This window comes from Pristiophorus japonicus, chromosome 1 (assembly GCF_044704955.1).
Source record: "Pristiophorus japonicus isolate sPriJap1 chromosome 1, sPriJap1.hap1, whole genome shotgun sequence".
Lineage (NCBI taxonomy): Eukaryota > Metazoa > Chordata > Chondrichthyes > Pristiophoridae > Pristiophorus > Pristiophorus japonicus.
This window is the reverse complement of record NC_091977.1, coordinates 468,465,043-468,490,484: the sequence shown is the minus strand read 5'-3', so window position 1 is coordinate 468,490,484 and position 25,442 is coordinate 468,465,043. Positions and strand designations below refer to the sequence as shown.

The following is a 25,442-nucleotide window of genomic DNA, read 5'->3' as shown; positions in this document are numbered from 1 at the left end:
AGCCTTTCCTTAGGACGGTGCTTTTCAAACTCTTTTGTGGAGGGCTTGGAACATCGGTAAAACTCAATGTACTCCCATGAATTCACTGCATAGTGACATGTTAATAAGGTGGATGCTGTACGGTACATTACATGCACAACTGCAACCAAGGTCAGCAGATGCTAGAGTTATTGGCTGATAATTTTTAAATTTGATTTTGTTCTCCCCTCCTTTGCTGAAGGCAGAGACGCCAAAATTGCCGCTGCCCTTAAGGCCTGTTACCGCCAGAAATCAGCGGCCATGCTGCGGAGTGCAATGGCCATCAATTTTTTCGTGGAACAGCCGCCATTTTGAAAATTCCGCTCCTGCGGTATCCCAGCGGTGACCCGCTCCCTCCACTACTGCTTCGCCGCTGCAGATCCATCCTAAGTGCATCATTGGAGCTCGCACCACCGATGTTCCCCCGCGATCGCAAAATTACGCTGAGGAAATCTTGCTGCTGCCGCTCGGTGCCACCGGCAACTTTTTCTGCTGGTGCACTGTTTGCAGTGTATCTAAAATGGCGGTGCGACTCCCATTAAAGGGGAGAACCCACTGCTGTGGCTGCCTTGATTTTTTTTGTCAGCCGACTGCCATATTGGGCCGACAATTATGCCCCCGGGTTCGGCGGGGCCGCCAACAGGCAGCCTGACACCCCATCTTGGGTGCCAGACCGCTGGCCCAGATGAAACCCTTCCTGGTGGGCCAGTGGGCCAAACTTAAAGAATCGCACCGATCTGCCCTCTAAGTGAAGGGGAGCGCCCAGGTGATGCGGCACCGTGATGATGTTATCAACGCTACGCTGATGACTGACAGCGGCGGTCGCTCCAGCCGCCCCCAACTTCCGCCCCTCTAGTGTGCGAACTTACGCTCACTGCCGCACATCCGTCCCCATTGTGACCGACTTCCGGTCCGCTGAAAAAAAGTCAAAGAGCGGAATTCCGCTCAAGAGGCCACCGCATCAACCACGCCAATAAAAGCGACTGAAACAGGGTAGGTGCGTCCCGTTTCCAGTGGTGAGCAATTTCAGCCTCAGAGGCTCTTGTGAGTGTCAGTGGTACTTCTGGTACTTTGCCCAAAGTGCAATTCTTCAAGTGACAATTCATCACGTGTGAACTTAGACATTAAATCTATTAGGTTATTCAATAGTGTGAAGCATTGCAGCGAAACCCAATCCTAAAATAGGTGTTTCAGAAATATCTTCAAAATGTATTGGGGTAGAAATTCAGCGCCACCCGAAACACGTCGCACCTACCGCTTCTGATGTGTTTTCACCGCCGCTGTGGATGAGGTGGTCTCTTGTGCGAAATTCAGCTCTTTGGCATTTTACTTTGGAGAGCACCGGAAGTCAGTCACAATGGGGGCGGAAGTGCGGCAGTGAGCACTCGAGAGGGTCGGAAGTGGAGGCGGGACAGAGTCTCTGCCACCTTCGGTCATCAGCTTGACGCTGATGACATCATAACACTTGTGCATCACCATGTCTCTCCCCTTCACTGAAAGGGGAGAGCCGCTGTGAGCTCTGCGATTCTTTTAGTTAGGTCCACTGGGCCACGAGGGAGGGTTTCGGCCGGGCTAGCGGCCTGGCACCCAAGAGGGGCTACCAGGCTGCCTGTCGGCGGCCCGGCCACACCCGGGGGGCATAATTGTCGGGCCGGCCTCGCAGTCGGCTGACAGAAAAATAAAATGCCGGCCGTGGCAGTGCGCCCACCCCTTGAATAATTGCCGCACTACCCTGTCGCACACACTTTGAAGACAGTACATGGACAGAAAAAGCTGTCAGGTGCACCGCTCGGCGGCCCGAAGATTTTTGTTGCTGAATTTCTATGGAGGTGCGGGAAATTGGCGGAGCAGTCTATGATGATGCACTTCGGAGGGGTCGGCAGCAGCGGGACGAAAGTGGGGACCACCGGAAACATAGAAACATAGAAAATAGGTGCAGGAGTCAGCCATTCGGCCCTTCGAGCCTGCACCACCATTCAATAAGATCATGGCTGATCATTCACCTCAGTATCCTTTTCTGCAATCTCTCCATACTCCTTGATCCCTTTAGCCGTAAGGGCCATATCTAACTCCCTCTTGAATTTCTCCAATGAACTGGCATCAGCAACTCTCTGCGGTAGAGAATTCCACAGGTTAGCAACTCTCTGAGTGAAGAAGTTTCTCCTCATCTCAGTCCTAAATGGCTTACCCATTATCCTTAGACTGTGTCCCCTGGTTCTGGACTTCCCCAACATCAGGAACATTCTTCCTGCATCTAACCTGTCCAGTCCCGTCAGAATTTTATATGTTTCTATGAGATCCCCTCTCATCCTTCTAAACGCCAGTGAATACAGGCCCAGTCGATCCAGTCTCTCCTCATATGTCAGTCCTGCCATCCCGGGAATCAGTCTGGTGAACCTTCATTGCACTCCCTCAATAGCAAGAACGTCCTTCCTCAGATTAGGAGACCAAAACTGAACACAATATTCCAAAAATCAACTATGTGAATATCGCTGGCGGCAGCCATTCGACCGCAAATCGCTGGCCACTTGACTCTGACGCTTGGCTGCCGCTTTCCGACGGTCAGAGGCCTTTTCGGGAGGCCCCATTGTATCCAAATCTTGGCACCACACTTTAGCGAGGATTTGCACTAAAATTAATCAAACTGACTAATGTGAAGTGGTCCTTCTGGACTCAACATCGAGTTCAACAATTTCAGACTGTAACCCCTGCCCCCATATTTTTTTTCGCAGTGACTATTTGTACTGTGCTTTTTTTGTTGAATCCTCAACCCCGATCTTCCAGCCTAGTCAAGTCCCTGCCCCCGATGCCTCCTGCCCGAACAGGAAATGCCGGAACCTGCATCGGAATCAGTCTGACCACGTGTGCTGCTGATTGAAGGAGGCTGGGTGGGCAGAGAGGTGGCCGGGTGGGCAGAGAGGTGGACGGGTGGGCAGAGAGGTGGCCGGGTGGGCAGAGAGGTGGCCAAGTGGGCAGAGAGGTGGACGGGTGGGCAGAGAGGTGGCCGGGTGGGCAGAGAGGTGGCCGGGTGGGCAGAGAGGTGGTCGAGTGGGCAGAGAGGTGGACGGGTGGGCAGAGAGGTGGCCAAGTGGGCAGAGAGGTGGTCGAGTGGGCAGAGAGGTGGACGGGTGGGCAGAGAGGTGGCCGGGTGGGCAGAGAGGCAGCCGAGTGGGCAGAGAGGTGGACGGGTGGGCAGAGAGGCAGCCGAGTGGGCAGAGAGGTGGATGGGTGGGCAGAGAGGTGGACGGGTGGGCAGAGAGGTGGTCGAGTGGGCAGAGAGGTGGCCGAGTGGGCAGAGAGGTGGCCGGGTGGGCAGAGAGGTGGACGGGTGGGCAGAGAGGTGGCCGGGTGGGCAGAGAGGTGGTCGAGTGGGCAGAGAGGTGGACGGGTGGGCAGAGAGGTGGCTGGGTGGGCAGAGAGGTGGTCGAGTGGGCAGAGAGGTGGACGGGTGGGCAGAGAGGTGGCCGGGTGGGCAGAGAGGCAGCCGAGTGGGCAGAGAGGTGGACGGGTGGGCAGAGAGGTGGCCGAGTGGGCAGAGAGGTGGCCGAGTGGGCAGAGAGGCAGCCGAGTGGGCAGAGAGGTGGCCAGGTGGGCAGAGAGGTGGCCGAGTGGGCAGAGAGGCAGCCGAGTGGGCAGAGAGGCGGCCGAGCGGGCAGAGAGGCAGCCGAGTGGGCAGAGAGGCGGCCAGGTGAGCAGAGAGGTGGACGGGTGGGCAGAGAGGTGGACGGGTGGGCAGAGAGGTGGCCGAGTGGGCAGAGATGAGGCCGAGTGGGCAGAGAGGTGGTCCAGTGGGCAGAGATGAGGCCGAGTGGGCAGAGAGGTGGTCGAGTGGGCAGAGAGGTGGCCAGGTGGGCAGAGAGGCGGTCGAGTGGGCAGAGAGGTGGCCAGGTGGGCAGAGAGGCAGCCGAGTGGGCAGAGAGGTGGCCAGGTGGGCAGAGAGGTGGCCAAGTGGGCAGAGAGGCAGCCGAGTGGGCAGAGAGGTGGACGGGTGGGCAGAGAGGTGGTCAGGTGGGCAGAGAGGTGGCCAAGTGGGCAGAGAGGTGGCCAAGTGGGCAGAGAGGTGGTCAGGTGGGCAGAGAGGTGGCCAAGTGGGCAGAGAGGTGGTCAGGTGGGCAGAGAGGTGGTCAGGTGGGCAGAGAGGTGGCCGAGTGGGCAGAGAGGTGGTCAGGTGGGCAGAGAGGTGGTCAGGTGGGCAGAGAGGTGGCCAAGTGGGCAGAGAGGTGGACGGGTGGGCAGAGAGGTGGCCAGGTGGGCAGAGAGGTGGCCGAGTGGGCAGAGAGGTGGCCGAGTGGGCAGAGAGGTGGCCAGGTGGGCAGAGAGGTGGCCGGGTGGGCAGAGAGGTGGCCAGGTGGGCAGAGAGGTGGCCGAGTGGGCAGAGAGGTGGCCGAGTGGGCAGAGAGGTGGCCGAGTGGGCAGAGAGGTGGCCGGGTGGGCAGAGAGGTGGCCAGGTGGGCAGAGAGGCTGCCGAGTGGGCAGAGATGAGGCCGAGTGGGCAGAGAGGTGGCCAGGTGGGCAGAGAGGTGGCCGAGTGGGCAGAGAGGTGGCCGGGTGGGCAGAGAGGTGGCCAGGTGGGCAGAGAGGTGGCCAGGTGGGCAGAGAGGTGGCCGGGTGGGCAGAGAGGTGGCCAGGTGGGCAGAGAGGTAGCCGAGTGGGCAGAGAGGTGGCCGAGTGGGCAGAGAGGTGGACGGGTGGGCAGAGAGGTGGCCAGGTGGGCAGAGAGGCGGTCGAGTGGGCAGAGAGGTGGCCAGGTGGGCAGAGAGGCAGCCGAGTGGGCAGAGAGGTGGCCAGGTGGGCAGAGAGGTGGCCAAGTGGGCAGAGAGGCAGCCGAGTGGGCAGAGAGGTGGACGGGTGGGCAGAGAGGTGGTCAGGTGGGCAGAGAGGTGGCCAAGTGGGCAGAGAGGTGGCCAAGTGGGCAGAGAGGTGGTCAGGTGGGCAGAGAGGTGGCCAAGTGGGCAGAGAGGTGGTCAGGTGGGCAGAGAGGTGGTCAGGTGGGCAGAGAGGTGGCCGAGTGGGCAGAGAGGTGGTCAGGTGGGCAGAGAGGTGGTCAGGTGGGCAGAGAGGTGGCCAAGTGGGCAGAGAGGTGGACGGGTGGGCAGAGAGGTGGCCAGGTGGGCAGAGAGGTGGCCGAGTGGGCAGAGAGGTGGCCGAGTGGGCAGAGAGGTGGCCAGGTGGGCAGAGAGGTGGCCGGGTGGGCAGAGAGGTGGCCAGGTGGGCAGAGAGGTGGCCGAGTGGGCAGAGAGGTGGCCGAGTGGGCAGAGAGGTGGCCGAGTGGGCAGAGAGGTGGCCGGGTGGGCAGAGAGGTGGCCAGGTGGGCAGAGAGGCTGCCGAGTGGGCAGAGATGAGGCCGAGTGGGCAGAGAGGTGGCCAGGTGGGCAGAGAGGTGGCCGAGTGGGCAGAGAGGTGGCCGGGTGGGCAGAGAGGTGGCCAGGTGGGCAGAGAGGTGGCCAGGTGGGCAGAGAGGTGGCCGGGTGGGCAGAGAGGTGGCCAGGTGGGCAGAGAGGTAGCCGAGTGGGCAGAGAGGTGGCCGAGTGGGCAGAGAGGTGGCCGAGTGGGCAGAGAGATGGCCGGGTGGGCAGAGAGGTGGCCAGGTGGGCAGAGAGGCAGCCGAGTGGGCAGAGATGAGGCCGAGTGGGCAGAGAGGTGGCCAGGTGGGCAGAGAGGTGGCCGAGTGGGCAGAGAGGTGGCCGGGTGGGCAGAGAGGTGGCCAGGTGGGCAGAGAGGTGGCCGAGTCGGCAGAGATGAGGCCGAGTGGGCAGAGATGAGGCCGAGTGAGCAGAGAGGTGGCCAGGTGGGCAGAGAGGTGGCCGAGTGGGCAGAGATGAGGCCGAGTGGGCAGAGAGGTGGCCGAGTGGGCAGAGAGGTGGCCGAGTGGGCAGAGAGGTGGCCGAGTGGGCAGGGAGGTGGCCGGGTGGACAGAGAGGTGGACGGGTGGGCAGAGAGGCAGCCGAGTGGGCAGAGATGAGGCCGAGTGGGCAGAGAGGTGGTCGAGTGGGCAGAGAGGCAGCCGAGTGGGCAGAGAGGTGGCCAGGTGGGCAGAGAGGTGGACGGGTGGGCAGAGAGGTGGACGGGTGGGCAGAGAGGTGGCCGAGTGGGCAGAGATGAGGCCGAGTGGGCAGAGAGGTGGTCCAGTGGGCAGAGAGGTGGCCGAGTGGGCAGAGATGAGGCCGAGTGGGCAGAGAGGTGGTCGAGTGGGCAGAGAGGTGGCCAGGTGGGCAGAGAGGTGGTCGAGTGGGCAGAGAGGTGGCCAGGTGGACAGAGAGGTGGACGGGTGGGCAGAGAGGTGGACGGGTGGGCAGAGAGGTGGCCAGGTGGGCAGAGAGGTGGCCAGGTGGGCAGAGAGGTGGACGGGTGGGCAGAGAGGCAGCCGGGTGGGCAGAGATGAGGCCGAGTGGGCAGAGAGGTGGTCGAGTGGGCAGAGAGGTGGCCAGGTGGGCAGAGAGGTGGCCAAGTGGGCAGAGAGGCAGCCGAGTGGGCAGAGAGGCGGCCAAGTGGGCAGAGAGGTGGACGGGTGGGCAGAGAGGTGGTCAGGTGGGCAGAGAGGTGGCCAAGTGGGCAGAGAGGTGGACAAGTGGGCAGAGAGGTGGTCAGGTGGGCAGAGAGGTGGCCAAGTGGGCAGAGAGGTGGTCAGGTGGGCAGAGAGGTGGTCAGGTGGGCAGAGAGGTGGCCGAGTGGGCAGAGAGGTGGTCAGGTTGGCAGAGAGGTGGCCAGGTGGGCAGAGAGGTGGCCAAGTGGGCAGAGAGGTGGACGGGTGGGCAGAGAGGTGGCCAGGTGGGCAGAGAGGTGGCCAAGTGGGCAGAGAGGTGGACGGGTGTGCAGAGAGGTGGCCAGGTGGGCAGAGAGGTGCCCGGGTGGGAAGAGAGGTGGCCAGGTGGGCAGAGAGGTGGCCGAGTGGGCAGAGAGGTGGCCGAGTGGGCAGAGAGGTGGCCGGGTGGGCAGAGAGGTGGCCAGGTGGGCAGAGAGGCAGCCGAGTGGGCAGAGATGAGGCCGAGTGGGCAGAGAGGTGGCCAGGTGGGCAGAGAGGTGGCCGAGTGGGCAGAGAGGTGGCCGGGTGGGCAGAGAGGTGGCCAGGTGGGCAGAGAGGTGGCTGAGTGGGCAGAGATGAGGCCGAGTGGGCAGAGAGGTGGCCAGGTGGGCAGAGAGGTGGCCGAGTGGGCAGAGAAGAGGCCGAGTGGGCAGAGAGATGGCCGAGTGGGCAGAGAGGTGGCCGAGTGGGCAGAGAGGTGGCCGGGTGGGCAGAGAGGTGGCCAGGTGGGCAGAGAGGCAGCCGAGTGGGCAGAGAGAGCTGAGCTGTGTTAGCAGTGGTCGACAAAAGGGGAGATAGAGAGCTTGCGGAGGTGGGGAGGGGGCGGCGGTGAGAGAGAGCTTGGGGGTGAGAGAGAGGCCTTCAGAGGGGAGAGAGAGAGAGAGCTGGATGGGGGTGAGAGATAGCTTGATGCGGAGAGAGAGCTTGGGGGGGGGAGAGAGAGAGAGTCTGAAGCGGAGAGAGAGCCTGGGGGGGGAAGTGAGACATGGGGGAGGTGGGGTGGGGTTGAGAGAGACGGGGTGGATGGGAAGAGAGAGACAGGGTGGGGGATCAGAGGGGATAGAGGTTCTTCCAATGCAGAAGTCACAACACTGTCACTATTCACTTCATACCCAATAAACCCATTAGTAATCCACACACAATGCCCCATCTATGGCGGGGGGAGGGGGGTCATTCGCTGGGGCAAGGGACTTTGGCTGGGGGAGGCAGCACTTGCGCTGGGGTAAGGGACTTCAGCTGGCACTTGGTGGCTTCTGGGGAAATCTATTCTCTGTGGCTTCTGAGAGTCAAAGTGGATCGAGTTACAATTTGCGAAGTCAGTGGGAACTTGGGCTGGGCGGTTCCTGTTACACTTTCCAGAGAAACATCAGGGTGTGGCTTATCCTCCAAGGGGACCAATCAGAGACAAGGGGTGGCCATTTTTACAGTACAAATAAACTTGTCCATTTTTTTCTTTTTTTTTCTCTCTTTCACATGGCACCTGTTGATGATTCTGCTATTTCCATTTACACCCTATCTCGACTCATCTTTTGTTTCTTAACTTGTCCCATTACCATCTCCTTTTGCTTTGCACCATCATCCTTTTTGTCTCTTAATCTCTTCTGCCTTCCTATCACATACCTTTTCTTTTGTTCTTTCTTCCCCTCCCCACTTTCCCTGCCCCTATACTCACTTAGAAACCTGTTAAATCTCTTAACTTTTTCCAGTTCTGATGAAGGGACATTGACCTGAAATGTTAACTCTATTTCTCTCTCCACAGATGCTGCCTGACTACTGAGTATTTCCAGCATTTTCTGTTTTTATTTCAGGTTTACAGCACCGGCAGTATTTTGTTTTAGTATATATAATGTGAAGTAGTATTGGATAAATCATTTTGTGCCACTGACATCCGGTGCAGATCAGACTGCTCTTATACCCATACAATCTACAATTCTATATATAATTGTAATGATACATTTCTCTCAAATTTAAATCTGCACCTTTTATGTTAAAATCAAGGGTGATATAGACTGAATTGTGCAGCCCCACCAATTAAGTCCCCAGTGCCAAGTACAACCTCAGGGTGAAAAGCCAAGAGGAGGTTAGACAATTCCCCAGAGGGACATCAGGTAATGAATCACTTGTCTTCTCTTGTGCATCCATCTATGGGAAGGCAGTGGCAGTAGTCTAGGAGTAAGTGTCTTAATCAATTCCTTAGCCAGAGATGGTGTGCAGTACAAGAATATCCAGATAGAGAGAAATGAGATAATATATATTGTGTTCCTGCACGAAGGGAGGTTAAAGTAACAGTGACCTCAGTCTTTATTAAGACACTCCAGAGTGAGGAACAGGCCTTAGGGGCTGGCTTATATACAGTGCTCCCAAGGGATGCTGGGATCCCTTGGGACTTCAGGGGATGTGCTCCCTGGTGGCGGAATATGGGAGTGCATGCTTTACAGATACACAACATCACTCCCCCCCAAAGTCAAAGTGAAAACTGTTTACAAGGTGAGGTGGTCGGGAGCCTTTCTTTCCCTGGTGGACCACCTTGGTACAAATCTCTGTTCTGGTGTGTTGGCTGTGCCCTCGCTGGGCTGGCGTGTTGTTGGCTCTGCAGGGCTGCTAGGTGAGCCTGGCCTTGCTGGGCTGTTGGGGATGATGGGTTCAATATCCTGGTCCGGGGTAGTGTCGTTGATCCTTTGGGTGTGTATTGTGGGCTCGAAAAAGGTGGTGTCTGCTGTGGGTTGTTCAGGGCAGTCTGTGAACCGCAGCCTCGTTTGGTCCAGGTGTTTTCTGCAAATTTGTCCATTGTCTAGTTTGACTACAAACACCCTACTCCCTTCTTTAGCTATTACCGTGCCCGCGATCCACTTGGGACCATGTCCATAGTTTAGCACATACACAGGGTCATCCAGATCAATTTCCCGTGACACAGTGGCGCGATTGATTGTTTGTACTGCCCGCTCTACCTGCCCATTGGAGGCTGGTTTAAACGGGGTCGAGGTGACATGTTTGATCCCATTGCAGGTCATGAATTCTTTAAATTCGGCACTGGTGAATCATGGCCCTTGGTCACTCACCAGTATGTCAGGCAGGCCTTGGATAGCAAAAATGGCTCTCAGGCTTTCAATGGTGGCAGTGGTGGTGCTTCCCAACATTATTTCACATTCAATCCATTTTGAAAAACATCCACCACCACCAGGAAAATTTACCGGGAAACGGGCCCGCATAGTCGACATGGATCCTCGACCATGGTCTGGAGGGCCAGGACCACAAACCTAGTGATGCCTCTCTGGGCGCGTTGCTTAACTGAGCACACACGTGGCATTGCCATACACAGAACTCTAAGTCAGAGTCGATACCGGGCCACCACACGAGGTATTTGGCTATCGCTTACATCATTATTATACCCAGGTGTGTGCTGTGGAGATCCGGGATGAATGTCTCCCTGCTCTTTTTGGGTAGCACTACGCGGTTACCCCACAACAGGAAATCTGCCTGAAAGGACAGCTCATCCTTTCGCCGCTGGAACGGCTTGATTAGTTTTTGCATTTCAACGGGGATGTTGGCCCAGCTCCCATGCAGTACACAGTTTTTTACTCGGGACAGCAGAGGATCTTGGCTGGTCCAAGTCCTAATCTGGCGGGCCGTGACAGGTGACTTATCATTTTCAAACGCTTCCATGACCATCAACAAGTCTGAGGGCTGCGCCACCATCAACAAGTTTGCAGGCTGTGCCATTTCCACCCCCGTGGTGGGCAATGGTAGCTGACTGAGAGCATCCGCACAGTTCTCAGTGCCTGGCATGTGGCGGATGGTATAGTTATACGCTGATAGCGCAAGTGCCCATCTTTGTATGCGGGCTGAGGCATTAGTATTTATCCCCTTGTTTTCAGCGAACAGGGATATGAGGGACTTGTGATCGGTTTCTAGCTCAAATGTGAGGCCAAACAGGTACTGATGCATTTTCTTTACCCCGAACACACACGCTAATGCCTCTTTATCAATCATGCAGTAGGCCCTCTCGGCCTTGGACAAGCTCCTGGAGGCATAGGCGATAGGTTGCAACTTCCCCGCAACATTAGCTTGTTGTAATACACACTCGACTCCGTACGACGACGCATCACATGCTAACACAAGTCTTTTACACGGGTTATACAATACAAGCAGCTTGTTGGAGCATAAAATGTTTCTGGCTTTCTCAAAAGCAATTAGTGTTTTTTTCCCCATACCCAGTTCTCACCTTTACACAATAACACATGTCGGGGCTCTAAGAGGATGTTTAACCCCGGTAGGAAGTTACCAAAATCGTTGAGGAGTCCCAGGAACGACCACAGCTCCATGACGTTCTGTGGCCTGGGCGCGTTCCTGATAGCCTCTGTCTTGGCGCCTGTAGGCCGAATGCCGTCCGCCACGATCTTTCTCCCCAAAAACTCCACTCCTGTTGCCATGAAGACACATTTCGACCTCTTCAGCCACAACCCTACGCGATCCAGTCGCTGGAGGACCTCCTCCAGGTTTTGTAGGTGCTCGACGGTGTCCCGACCCATGACCAATATGTCATCCTGAAAAACCACCGTGCGTGGTACCGACTTGAGTAGGCTCTCCATGTTTCTCTGGAAGAGCGCTGCAGCTGACCATCTACAACAGATGCCCATTTGGAATTCGAACAGTCCCTTGTGTGTGTTGATGCAGGTGAGGCCCTTCGAAGACTCCTCCAGCTCCTGCGTCATGTAGGCCAAAGTCAGGTCGAGCTTGGTGAACATCTTGCCTTCTGCCAGCGTTGCAAATAGGTCGTCTGCCTTAGGTAGCGGGTATCAGTCCTATAGCGAGAAACGATTAATAGTTACTTTATAATCGCCGCAAATACTGATCGTGCCATCACTTTTGTTCCAGTGAAATAATCGGGCTGGCCCACTCGCTGAATTCCACTGGGGAGATGATGCCCTCGCGTTGCAGCCTGTCCAGCTCGATTTCCACTCTCTCCCTCATCATGTGAGGTACCGCTCACGCCTTGTGGTGAACGGGTCGTGCCTCTGGGACCAAGTGGATCTGCACCTTCGCCCCGGAAAGGTTTCCAATGCCTGGCTCAAAAAGGGAAGGAAATTTGTTAAGAACCTGGGTACATGAGGCCTCATCGACATATGATAGCGCTTGGATGTCATCGCAGTTCCAGCAGATTTTGCTCAGCCAGCTCCTTCCAAGCAGTGTGGGGCCATTGCCCGGGTCAATCCAGAGTGGCAGTTCATGCACCGTGCCCTCGTAGATGACCTTGATCATGGTGCTGCCCAGGACAGTGATGAGCTTTTAGTGTACGTTCTCAGTTTCGTGTGGATGTGGCTCAGGGCTGGTCTGAGTGCCTTGTTGCACCACAGTCTCTCAAACATCTTTTTATTCATGATGGATTGGCTAGCGCCAGTGTCCAGTTCCATGGCTATGGGTAAGCCATTCAATTTTACATTTAGCATTATATTTCGCCGAAAATGTGTGCACCCCATGTACTTCAGCATCTGCCTCCTCTCTCTGAGGCTCGAAGTTGCTTTGATCAACCATGGACCGATCTTCCTCTGCCATGTAGTGGTTAGCAGGTTTTGCAGAGCTTTAGCTCATCTGCAAGCTCATTGGAGGTGCCCCATTGTTCCACAGCTCTTGCAAACATACCCTTTGAAGCGGCATGAATAGGCTGAACGGGAGCCTCCACAATGCCAACAATGTGTGAATTGCATTGCATTCATCCTTTGTTGCGGACTCTGAGTCATCTGGTTCACCTGAGGCCTGCTGGCAGTTGCAGACTCGTGTTTCTGCCCTGTACATTTCTGCTTGCAAACACAGTTCCAGTTATTTTATGAACATTGCTAGCACTTGTGTGCTGAGAGATTTGTTTGGTGTTATCACTGGTGGACATAAACGCCTGTGCTATCGCAATGGCCTTACTGAGGGTCGGTGCCTCTACAGTCAAAAGTTTTCGTAGGATGGTCTCGCGGCCAATGCCCGGTACAAAACAGTTACTGAGCATCTGCTCCAGGTAGCCATTAAACTCACATTGTCCTACAAGTCGCCTTAGCTCGGCGACGTAGCTCGCCACTTCCTGACCTTCAGATCGCTGGCACGTGTAGAACCGATACCGTGCCATCAGCATGCTCTCCCTCGGGTTAAGATACTCCCGAACCAGTGTACACAGTTCCTCATACGACTTATCTGTGGGTTTCACTGGAGCCAGAAGATTCTTCATGAGCCAGTAGGTTGGTGCCTCGCAGACCTTGAGGAGGACCACTCTCCTTTTTTCAGCGCTTCCTTCTCCGTCCAGCTCATTGGCTACAAAGTACTAGTCTAGCCGTTCGGCATAGGCTTCCCAGTCCTCACCCTCCAAGAACTTCTCCAGGATGCCCTCAGTTTGCTGCATCTTTGCATTGGATTCGAATATTCATCGCCAGTTATTGTATTCCTAACACAGATGAGACTGCACACAGGGAGGTTAAAGTAGCAGTGACCTCAGTCTTTATTAAGACACTCCAGAGTGAGGAACAGGCCTTAGGGGCCAGCTTATATACAGTGCTCCCAAGGGATGCTGGGATCCCTTGGGACTTCAGGGGATGCGCTCCCTGGTGGCGGAATATGGAATGCATGCTTTACAGAATGACATCAATATAAAGTTCAAAGAAGTGAAACAGTAGTTAGGTAAAACCCTGTGTTTGTTTTATCAGTGTTTACTGATTACACTTATTGAATATAAAACATCGAAGGAATTAACTTAAAATTTGATGTGTGTACCTAAAAGATAACATTGAAATTTGTTTTTCTTTGTTTTTCTGTGCTGAGTCATTTAATTATTTCTACTACTTCTGTTCCTCTAGATGCTAAACTTCGAAGAGTGTTCATTTTATAATTTAACGATCAGTGCCAGAAATCCAGAACCACTAGTAAAAGGAGTGATGTACAACTCAAGCTCATTCACTTTTCTGACCATTAATGTGACCGATGAAGATGAACCACCACAGTTCTTAAAGTCTTCATATCGACAATGGATATTCGAGAATGCCTCCAAGGGTGATAGCTTGCTTAAAGTGGAAGCCAAAGACCCCGAAGGTGCTGGAGTGAGGTACTAAATGGTCAGAATCTGGTTACTGAAACATATGTAAATGTATACATAAACACACCACAAATGGTCACCTAAGACTTGCATAAACAGACACAGGTGGTTAAGATTCAAGATTTTTGAGAATTATTGTTGAGAAAGTTAAGCCAAGTGCCAAAGCCTTAATAAAAAGGCTAAGCAAAACAGCCCCCATTAAAAGTAGTTCATGGTATATTGATTACTTTGTTACGTAGGAGTGGAATGACTATTAACATATAAATAGGTTTGAACATTAAAGTAGCAAGCATCGACACAAGTAATCAAATACTCAATGGCTCCATTTCTACTGATACCATGGAAATGCCATCCGTGGAATTTAATTGATTGAATAAAGTAAAAACATTGGACTAATAGTCGGCCATTCAGCTTAATGAACCTCCTTTGCCATTTTGTTGGCTGAGGGACGGGAAATTGGGTTAAGTAATATAGTTGATACCGTTTGTTTGATGGCCTGCAGATTTATTGCAATTACCTATGAAGTTAGGAAGAAATTTCATAGAATTTTCTCCATTTAGAACTTGTGTCTGTTTCACCTCCTTTAACAAAATAAATAGACTTGGGAAAATTCCATGACTTCACATTGCACAAAGATCAACAGAAGAAGCTGAATGACCTTGTTAAAAAGACCAAGTTACAGATACAGTCATTTACATACTTAGCGTGGAAGATCTTCACTACACAACCAATTCAGGTTCAGAGTGTCTGAAATTTGGTATCCTTGGAAACAGCATCTAATACAAATCTGAAGGTCAAATCATTAAACAGTGACTCAGGCACATGGGTTTATATTTTCACGGTGCACAACGCATCAGCAGTGGGCGAAACAATCGGGACACCCACCCAATGGCAGCAGCCAGAGGCCTGAACTATTTTCGCGGTCGGGCCTCATTTGTCAATGGGGATTAGGGGGGGGGGAAGGGGATTCTCTATGGAACCAAGAAGGTATTTTCTAATGTGCATGTCAATGGGAAATAGGATGTGAGTCATTCATATGTGACAAACTTGGTAATACAATACATGATATTCCAGCACACTGTTGATTTTGGGCAGACAGACTGGCTCATTGATGGGAACTGGTGGGATTGACCTGTCACTGAGATCTGGGATTCTTTCCATTTGGCTCCTCCGGAGGCCAGTGCCCTAATGGGTAGAAGGGTCATAGCTGGAAATGCAGTGGGAAGCTTACCAGTGGTCTGTGCTGGTAAACTGTGTGGATTTTGTTGCTTAAGCAGAGTATAATATTATTGAAGTTACTTAATAGTGAGGGACGTTAAAAGTAAAAAAAATACTTCAAATTGAAGTACTACTCATAGTCCTTTTTATCACTTTATCCTTTAGCTATTCTTTTGTAGGAAGAGTACCATCTCAGGTTCGAGACAAAAAAACACACATAGTTGTTTTAAATTGTACAGTGTGAGTGATGGATATTATTCTGACTGAGAAATAAGACTAATAAATTGCTTCTGATTGATTAGATATGAACTAACATCTGATCCACATAAATGGTTCAGGATTGACCCTAAAACTGGAGAGATCTTCATTAATCATAAGCTGGATGCAGAGAAGGAAAGACGTTATAATATTAGGGTCACTGCAATGGAGGAAGGTAAGCACTATAAATAAATTCTTTAAAGTGCAAAGAGTCTTGCGCTTACACTAGAGGGACCATTCTGAATTTCTACTCAAGGACAACGGTATGGAGAAAAAATAGGCAAATAATATAAATCAACAATATCCTTGGTAGCATGTGTCAGCTAGCAGGAGTTCCAGAGGCATGATGATCCTTGCATTTTACTTAATTTGATTGTATTTTGTCAAAATACACTTGATTAAGACAATCTATTATCTGCTTATATGCTGTAGTGATTTAGTTTCAGTCTTTTATAGCAGAGTATAATATTATTGAAAATAATAGTATCAATACTAATATATTAAAAAATATATTTTTGGGGTAAGTGTTGCATTTTGGGGTTTTTACTCGAGATATTTCCTTGGGTTTAGTGTAAGTCAGGGTGGAAAATTATTTGGGCTGGAGGACCACTTAACAAGTTTGGTGAGCTGTTGAGGGCTGCACACCAATGTTCCCCCTAAGGTGCCCAACCGTGCACCAATCACGAGTCCTGGACAAGCCTCTCACCAGCTCCTGCCGTTGGAAGTGATACTGCACATGCAGTATTGTTAAGTGGCCTTCCAGCCCAAATAATTAGTCACCCCGAGTAAGAGCTTTTGAAACCAATTAGCTACATTTGCACTGTCTTTGAAAACAGACAGTGGTTACATGTTTGACTGTGCCTTTTGCCATGTTATTTCCAGTACCCATGCAGGTATGCATTGTTCCTTATTTCGCTATCTGAGTTCAAGGCTACCTCTGTACGAAGGTTCTGTGTGAAGGTGCCAACTGAACTAGAAGCCTCAGTCAGAGCCAATCCGTACTTGGATCTCACACATCAAAAGCGACTGGTACAGACCTGAACCAAACCAAGAGATCCCACAAAGGGCCATGAGCTTGGTTTTTGTGCCATTTTTCACAGGGCACATCATCTTAAACTCAGCACATCACCGACACCTCTGAACCAATCCCTGGGCTCAGGCTCAATAAAGGAGGATTTTCATAGAAAGGTAGAAATTACAGCACCTGATGAGGCCACTCAGCCCCGAGTGACTGTGCCTGTGCTGGCAGCCAGTGAAGGGTGTAGTGGAACCTGCGGGGGGAAAACTTCCGTTGTGACCTGTTTGGGGCGAAACATTTTGCGGCAGGCACAGAAGTCCCGTCCCGCTCGCTAAATTCAGGTTATCAGCCCCGAAACAAAGTGGAGCACAAAATAATGCGCTCCACTTCCTTTCTGGGGCGCGAGCGGGGCAGATGCGTCGGGAACGGGGCACAATGCTACGCACTGGGCCACGTAGGTGTGTCTCTTCCCTTAATTAAAGGGAAGGACTCAAGCTGCAAACTCTGCACTATAAAAATGGTCTTACCTGGACCACTGGGGAGCGGGGGTGCCATGTCAACAGCCCGGCACTCAAGCAGAGTACTGGACTGACCGATCGCGGCATGGACCCTGCGTTCAAAGCGCCAATGGGGCGCTCGGCAAAATCGGCGGATTTTTTTTGTAATGGCCCACACCTCTCCTTTAACTTGTGCCCCAAGGGGGCGCTACCCTATTGGGGCGCTGCGCACGGTGATGACGTTGTCACGGCTATGGGTTATCGCCACGCTAAACTTGCACGGGAGTTGTTCGTGGCATTGTGCCTGGGTGAAATGTCGTTTGCGGGAGGTGTATTCTGGGCCATAACGTTTAAATGATGTTCTAATCTCTGTCTCAATAGCCACTTGTGAAGGATGCCATGGTATAATAGCTCTCAGTTCAAAAGCCTTCCTTCTCCATTCCCCTTGGTTCTTTCCAGTGAGAATCTTCACTCTCCATCCACCATTCGCCCACCAGTATAAACAATCTTTCACTATTTACCCTGGGTAAAGTTCCCAAGGTTCACTCACCCCTTTACTGGCTGGTCCTCTCATAGCACTGCTCACCCTATCACCTGACAGCTGCTGCTGCTTCTTCTGGCTCTGTAAGAATGTTGGGCCTCACGCCCACCCCATTCCCCAGCTTCTCGCTTTCTGCCCCACCTGAGCCCTAAACCCAACCCCATTTCTCCGTCTCCATTTCTTCCCCTGCCTGAGCCCCAATCTCTCGACCTCCATTTCCCAGTCTCTTTATCTTCCCCATCTCCTGATCCCAATTCCGCAATCTCTCTCTCTTGGCCCCATTCCCTAGTCTCCCTTTCTTCCCAACCCCCATTTCCCAGTTTCCCTCCTCATCCCTGACCCCCAGTCCTCACTCTCCCTCACCCCCGACCCCATTCCCCTGTCTCCCTCCTCCCCCCAGTCCCTGGTACCTACCCCGCCCCCCCCCCCCCAATCCCCAATCCACTGCCTCAAGTCCCAGTTCACCCTAGCCCCGCACCACTCCCCACTCCATCTCTGTCTTTCCCACCGCTCAGGACGGCTCGACAATGGTGGACCAAGCATGGTCCGTCCGGGTTGTCATTGTGTAGCCTGGCACTCGTTCTTGGGTGCCGTGCTGCTGGCCCGGTTACATGCTGCCCTGGTGGCCGAGTGGAGGCCATCAGTAGCCGTGCGGAATGCGCAGCGGCCCTCTCCTTTAAGCGAAGGGAAGTGGCGTGGAAGTGCCTCAGCGCTACATGGAGCATCCGCATAGCGCTTGACTCCCTGCCCCTGTAGCACCCCGGTTACCGCTCACAAAGGAAGTGGAGCGCGGGAAGGGGAATTCTGCGGTGGGGGGTCGGGACCTCCACGGCAGGCGCTAAAGGTCCTGCCCCGGAAGTTTACTGCCCCCAATCGGGGCATTGGGCAATTTCGTCCCCTGTACAACTGAACCATAACTTCCTCCCCTTTGTATTACAACCCTAATGAAATAAAGGCCCACAATCCAGTGGCATTTTTATGATTACTTTTTGTACCTGTGCACTAGCTTTTAGTGGTTTGTGTACTTGAACATCCAAACCTCTATGCTCATTCGTAGTTCCTATTCTCTCGACATTAAGAAAATATTTCTCTTTCTTGGATGCAAAGTGAATGACCTCATATTGTCCCACATTGAACTCCTCTGAGCTGCCCAATAGTTGCCTGTCAGCTGTCGCCTTTTTACATCATTATGGGCAGGCACCTGTTGGGATGTAAATGAGGCCCGTGAGTAAAAATGTATACTGCTTGGGAAGGTGGAGCTGATGCTGAGCCCACCCACTGCCCACGAGAAATTTGCTGTTAGAAAATACTCCCCCCTACAATTTCAGCATTTTATTTGAATCTTAAAACCTACAGCCATCACCAAGACCACTTTTCCCAATTGCATCACATTGTCTGTTTACACCCCTACCTCACCTTCTGCGATCCTGATCTACTCTTTTTTTTAAATTACTTGGAGAATCAATAGCGGTAAATTTCCCCGCCGTCTGGTCGATAATTTGGCAGAGATCACGTGCCCATTGTAGAACTCACTTGATTTTCATTCCATTAATTCTGCAACAGGTGGACAATCTGCTCTGCCAGGTTATCGTCCAACCGGCGAAGGTTAAAATTAGCCCCAGTGACTCAAATGCAGGATTACTGGACTCCCCGCCTACACTATTCTCACACTTCAGATAATCTGTGGCCCAAGTTCTCTCCGACACAAAGTTCAGCACCCTAGACTTCCAGGATTCAGCAATTCGCTTACAAGATTTCAGTCATCATCTTTAAATTGTAGTACCCTATGTGGGATAGATTCTTTAATCCTACATCCCAGTCTGCATCCCCCATTCCTCTCGCTCTGGACTGCTGTTTGTTTCTCACCCCATCTGCTCCACCTTCACACGCCAATCTTCCAGCCATTATGCCTCTAACATCTAGAATTCTCTAATAGCCTTGCTAACTTTCTCTCTGGTTTCAAAAGCCTTCTTAAAAACTTGCCGATAGTTTTGCGACTTACCTCTACATCCATTCACGTCCTGTTCGATGTTCTCTGCATTCTTCTCTAAAGGCCTCTGAGACATTAGTTGAAATGAGGGTCAATATATAAAATTAAGCTGTTTTTATTATTAGCGATTAAGAATAGTTTTTCAGAGTAGAACAAGATATGTTTGTTGTTTGTAGGATTGTCACAATTTTGCTTTAATTAACCCCACACTGTGCTTTAATAAAACCCCGTTAAAGTTTAATATTAACCAAATATTGGTTTGTGCTTTCTTATAGATAAGCCTAAAAAGAGATCGTCAGTGGAAGTCTCTGTTTTCTTACAAGATGTTAATGAGCACCTTCCTAAATTAGCATTAGATTCCTTTTCATTTTACATTTGCCTCCCAGCAGAAGAAGAGAAGAAAATAATTATCCATGCTGTAGATGATGATGTACAATTCGGCCCTCCATTCAAATTTTCTATTCACGAAACTTCAAACATTAAATGGAATATTAAACCAATAAATGGTAAGTGAAGGCCAGTAGCTCAAGTTTGTTTATCTGTAATAAGAAAATCCAGTGTTTCTCATCATCTGTTCTAAAATTGTATCTTAAATTGTATTTTAAAGCCACTTGTTTTGTTTACATAAACTTTAAACTATGATTGCACAATAGGAATTTTAGAGACTTCATGCAGCATAACATGCTTAGGTAGCATGCTCCAAATTACTACTTGTTGTTAATAACTATTTCTCAGACTTACTTGATGACACAGGGTCTAATGTTCGTCTATCATCGTGTGATTGCTTGAAACTTGCCATTTCAGGGATGGTAAACAGATGCACTGGCTGAGGTAATTTGGTTTTGTTTCAGAAATTATTATCTGTGCAATACTTGTTTTCAGACATCATAACATCATTGTCGTGAAATTTTGCCCTCCTACCATCCCGACTGTGGACACACACAGGGCTGTAGTGCTCATAAAATTCAAGGTAATCTTGTCCCTGCTGTAGGATCAGGTCTCCAGCTCCACCATTTCTGATAATGAGGCAGTTGTCTTTTCCCAAAATGTCAATGGCAGCCTCTTCTAAAGGGTTGAGAGCCTGGATCTTGGGAGGACCTCCTCCCCCCGCCGCGCCCCCCCCCCCCACCGCCCCGCCTCACTCTCCGAGTACCTTGACTTCCTTATGTTATGTGTATGCTTCTCCTGCAAGAAGAGCAAAAGGGTATACATTTTTGTGTGAGCCCTCATCAAGTAGCTGAATGTTGATCATTGTTTACATAATGACAAGAAGAGGCATCAAGTGTGGCAAGAGGGAGAAGTAGTTACAAGGGATGACAGCTTATTAGCGTGTGACAAATAGCAGAAAGGATGTGCAACAAAATCTTTCCTCTGACATAATGAACAGTTACATGAAGCAGGTAAGGAGTTGACTGAAGCGGTGAAGGCAAAATGTGGGAAGAATGAGAGATGTAAGGTGGGATTCCTACCTTAGCACTCTTGGTGAAGTTGCTGAATTTCTTGCAGCACTGCATCTAGGCCCTGGTGTATCTATGTCTTCACTCATTCATGTGATATGGGCATCACTAACAAGGCCAGCATTTATTGCCCATCCTAATTGCCCTTGAAAAGGTGGTGGTGAGCCACTTTCTTGAACTGCTGCAGTCCATTTGGTGAAGGTACTCCCACAGTGCTATTAGGGAGGGAGTTCCAGGATTTTGACCCAGGGACGATGAAGGAATGGTGATATACTTCCAAGTCAGGATGGTGTGTAACTTGGAGGGGAACTTACAGGTGATGGTTTTCCCATGCGCCTGCTGCACTTGTCCTTCTGGGTGGTAGAGGTCGCAAGTTTGGGAGGTGCTGCCGAAAAAGCCTTGGCGAGTTGCTGCAGTGGCTCTTGTAGCTGGTCCACACTGCAGCCACAGTGCACCAGTGGTGGAGGGATTGAATGTTAAAGGAGTTGGATCTCAATGGTAGTAATCTCAGGATTGCTACCAGTGCCACGTGCTAATCAGAGTAGAAATAGCAGGATAGCTAAGATGAATACGTGGCTTGAAGAGTGGTGCAGGAGGGAGGGATTCAAATTCCTGGGACATTGAAACCAGTTCTGGGGGAGGTGGGGCCAGTACAAACCGGATGGTCTGCACCTGGGCAGGACTGGAACCAATGTCCTGGGGGTGTGTATGCTAGTGCTGTTGGGGAGGGATTAAACTAATGTGGCAGGGGGATGGGAACCTATGCAGGGAGACAGAGGGAAGTAAAATGGGGGCAGAAGCAAAAGATAGAAAGAAGAAAAGTAAAAGTGGAGGGCAGAGAAACCCAAGGTAAAAATCAAAAAGGGCCACATTACAGCAAAATTCTAAAGGGACAAAATGTATTTAAAAGACAAGCCTGAAGGTTCTGTGCCTCAATGCAAGGAGTATTCGTAATAAGGTGGATGAATTAACTGCGCAGCCAGCTATTAACGAATATGATATAATTGGGATTACGGAGACATGGCTCCAGGGTGACCAAGGCTGGGAAGTCAACATCCAGGGATATTCAATGTTCAGGGAGGTGGGGTAGCATTGCTGGTTAAAGAGGAAATTAACGCAATAGTAAGGAAGGACATTAACTTGGATGATGTGGAATCTATATGGGTGGAGCTGCGGAATACCCAAGGGCAGAAAACGCTAGTGGGAGTTGTGTACAGACCACCTTCCAGTAGGTATGACGTTGGGGACAGCATCAAACAAGAAATTAGGGATGCATGCAATAAAGGTACAGCAGTTATCATGGCGACTTTAATCTACATATTGATTGGGCTAACCAAACTGGTAGCAATACGGTGGAGGAGGGTTACCTGGAATGTATTAAGGATGGTTTTCTGGATCAATATGTCGAGGAACCAACTAGAGGGCTGGCCATCCTAGACTGGGTGATGTGTAATGAGAAAGGACTAATTAGCAAACTTGTTGTGCGAGGCCCCTTGCGGAAGAGTGACCATAATATGGTAGAATTCTTTATTAAGATGGAGAGTGACAAAGTTAATTCAGAGATTAGGGTCCTGAACTTACGGAAAGGTAACTTCGATGGTATGAGACGTGAATTGGCTAGAATAGACTGGCAAATTAAACTTAAAGGGTTGACAGTGGATAGGCAATGGCAAACATTTAAAGATCACATGGATGAACTTCAACAATTGTACATCCCTGTCTGGAGTAAAAATAAAACGGGGGAGGTGGCTCAACCGTGGCTAACAAGGAAAATTAAGGATAGTGTTAAATCCAAAGAAGAGTCATATAAATTGGCCAGAAAAAGCAGCAAACCTGAGGGCTGGGAGAAATTTAGAATTCAGCAGAGGAGGACAAAAGGTTTAATTAGGTGAGAGGAAATAGAGTAGGAGAGGAAGCTTCTGGGAACATAAAAACTGACTGCAAAAGCTTCTATAGATATGTGAAGAGAAAAAGATTAGTGAAGACAAACATAGGTCCCTTGCATTCAGATACAGGTGAATTTATAATGGGGAACAAAGAAATGGCAGACCAGTTGAACAAATACTTTGGTTCTGTCTTCACGAAGGAAGACACAAATAACCTTTCGGAAGTACTAGGGGACCGATCGTCTAGTGAGAAGGAGGAACTGAAGGATATCCTTATTAGGTGGGAAAGTTTGTTAGGGAAATTGATGGGATTGAAGGCCGATAAATCCGTGGGGCCTGATAGTCTGCATCCCAGTGTAGTTAAGGAAGTGGCCCTAGAAACAGTGGATGCATTGGTGATCATTTTCCAACAGTCTGTCGACTCTGGATTATTTCCTATGGACTGGAGGGTAGCTAATGTAACCCCACTTTTTAAAGAAGGAGGGAGACAGAAAACAGGTAATTATAGACCAGTTAGCCTGACATCAGTAGTGGGGAAAATGTTGGAATCAATTATTAAAGATGAAATAACAACGCATTTAGAAAGCAGTGACAGGATCGGTCCAAGTCAACATGGATTTATGAAAGGGAAATCATGCTTGACAAATCTTCTGGAATTTTTTGAGGATGTAACTAGTTGAGTGGACAAGGGAGAACCAGTGGATGTGGTGTATTTGGTCTTTCAAAAGGCTTTTGACAAGGTCCCACACAAGAGATTGGTGTGCAAAATTAAAGCAATGGTATTGTGGGTAATGTACTGACGCGGATAGAGAACTGGTTGGCAGACAGGAAGCAGAATGGCAGGCAGTGACTAGTGGAGTGCCGCAGGGCTCAGTGCTGGGACCCCACCTATTTACAATATACATTTGGATGAATTAATTGAGTGTAATATCTCCAAGTTTGCAGATGACACTAAACTGGCTGGCGGTGTGAGCTGTGAGGAGGATACTAATAGATTGCAGGGTGACTTGGACAGGTTAGGTGAGTGGGCAAATGCATGGCAGATGCAGTATAATATCAATAAATGTGAGGTTATCTACTTCGGTGGCAAAAACACGAAGGCAGCATATTATCTGAATGGCGGCGGATTAGGAAAAGGGGAGGTGCAACGAGACGTTGGTATCATGGTACATCAATCATTGAAAGACGGCATGCAGGTACAGCAAGCGGTGAAGAAGGCAAATGGTATGTTGGCCTTCATAGCTAGGGGTTTTGAGTATAGGAGCAGGGAGGTCTTACTGCAGTTGTTCAGGGCCTTGGTGAGGCCTCACCTGGAATATTGTGTTCAGTTTTGGTCTCCTAATCATAGGAAGGACGTTCTTGCTATTGAGGGAGTGCAGCAAAGGTTCACCAGACTGATTCCCAGGATGGCAGGACTGACATATGAGGAGAGACTGTATCGACTAGGCCTGTATTCACTGGAGTTTAGAAGGATGAGAGGGGATCTCATAGAAACATATAAAATTCTGACGGGACTGGACAGGTTAGATGCAGGAAGAATGTTCCCGATGTTGGGGAAGTCCAGAACCAGGGGTCACAGTCTAAGGATAAGGGGTAAGCTATTTAGGACTGAGATTGGAGAAACTTCTTCACTCATAGAGTTGTTAACCTGTGGAGTTCCCTACTGCAGAGAATTGTTGATGCCAGTTCATTGGATATATTCAAGAGGGAGTTAGAAATGGCCCTTACGGCTAAAGGGATCAAGGGGTATGGAGAGAAAGCAGGAAAGGGGTACTGAGGTGAATGATCAGCCCTAATCTTATTGAATGGTGGTGCAGGCTCGACGGGCCGAGTGGCCTACTCCTGCACCTATTTTCTGTGTTTCTATGGATGGGTTGCCAATCAAGCAGGCTGCTTTGTCTTAGATGGAGTCAAGCTGCTTGAGTGTTGTTGGAGCTGCACTCATCCAGGCAAGTGGAGATTCCATCACACTCCTGACTTTCTGAAGTCAGTCACTCACCACAGAATTCCTAGCCTTCAACCTGCTCTTGTTGCCACAGTATTTCTGTGGCTGATACAGTTAAGTTTCTGGTAAATGGTGACTCCCAGGATGTTGATGATAGGGAATTTGGTGATGGTAATGCCGTTGAATGTCAAGGGGCGGTGATTAGACTCTTGCTTGTTGGAGTTAGTCATTGCCTGGCACTTGTGTGGTGCGAATTTTATAAGAACGTAAGAACATAAGAAATAGGAGCAGGAGTAGGCCATACTCCCCTTCGAGCCTGCACCGCCATTCAATACGATCATGGCTGATCCGATCATGGTCCTCTTCCCTGCTCGGTCTCCATAACCCCTTAATTCCTTATCATTTAAAAACTGTCTATTTCTGTCTTAAATTTATCCAATGTCCCAGCTTCCACAATTCTCTGAGGCAGGGAATTCCATAGATCCACAACTCTCTGAGAGAGGAACTTTCTCCTCATATTAGTTTTAAATGGGCGGCCCCTTATTCTAAGATTATGCCCTCTAGTTCTAGTCTCCCCTATCAGTGGAAACATCCTCTCTGCATCCACCTTGTCAAGCCCCCTCATAATCTTATACGTTTTGATAAGATCACCTCTCATTCTTCTGAATTCCAATGAGTAGAGGCCCAACCTACACAACCTTTCCTCATAAGTCAACCTCCTCATCCCCGGAATCAACCTTGTGAATCTTCTGTGAACTGCCTCCAAAGCAAGCATATCCTTTCATAAATATGGAAACCTAAATTGCACACAGTATTCCAGGTGTGGCCTCGCCAATACCCTGTACAACGGTAGCAAGACTTCCCTGCTTTTATACTTCATCCCCTTTGCAATAAAGGCCAAGATTCCCTTGGCCTTCCTGATCACTTGCTGTACCTGCATACTAAACTTTTGTGTTTCATGTACAAGTACCCCCAGGTCCTGCTGTACTGCGGCACTTTGAAATCTTTCTCCATTTAAATAA

The 25,442-nt window shown here is 50.6% G+C and overlaps 1 protein-coding gene across 1 annotated transcript in view; it reads left to right on the top strand.

Annotated features, from left to right (window-relative positions):
• The window catches only part of cdh17 (cadherin 17, LI cadherin (liver-intestine)), a 213,119-nt gene that overhangs the window by 138,551 nt on the left and 49,126 nt on the right, over positions 1 to 25,442 (top strand). Inside the window, exons 14-16 of the mRNA XM_070876328.1 lie at positions 13,375 to 13,619; positions 15,131 to 15,261; positions 19,408 to 19,638. Coding sequence (XP_070732429.1) covers positions 13,375 to 13,619; positions 15,131 to 15,261; positions 19,408 to 19,638 — 607 coding nt within the window. The remainder of the gene's footprint in view (positions 1 to 13,374; positions 13,620 to 15,130; positions 15,262 to 19,407; positions 19,639 to 25,442) is intronic.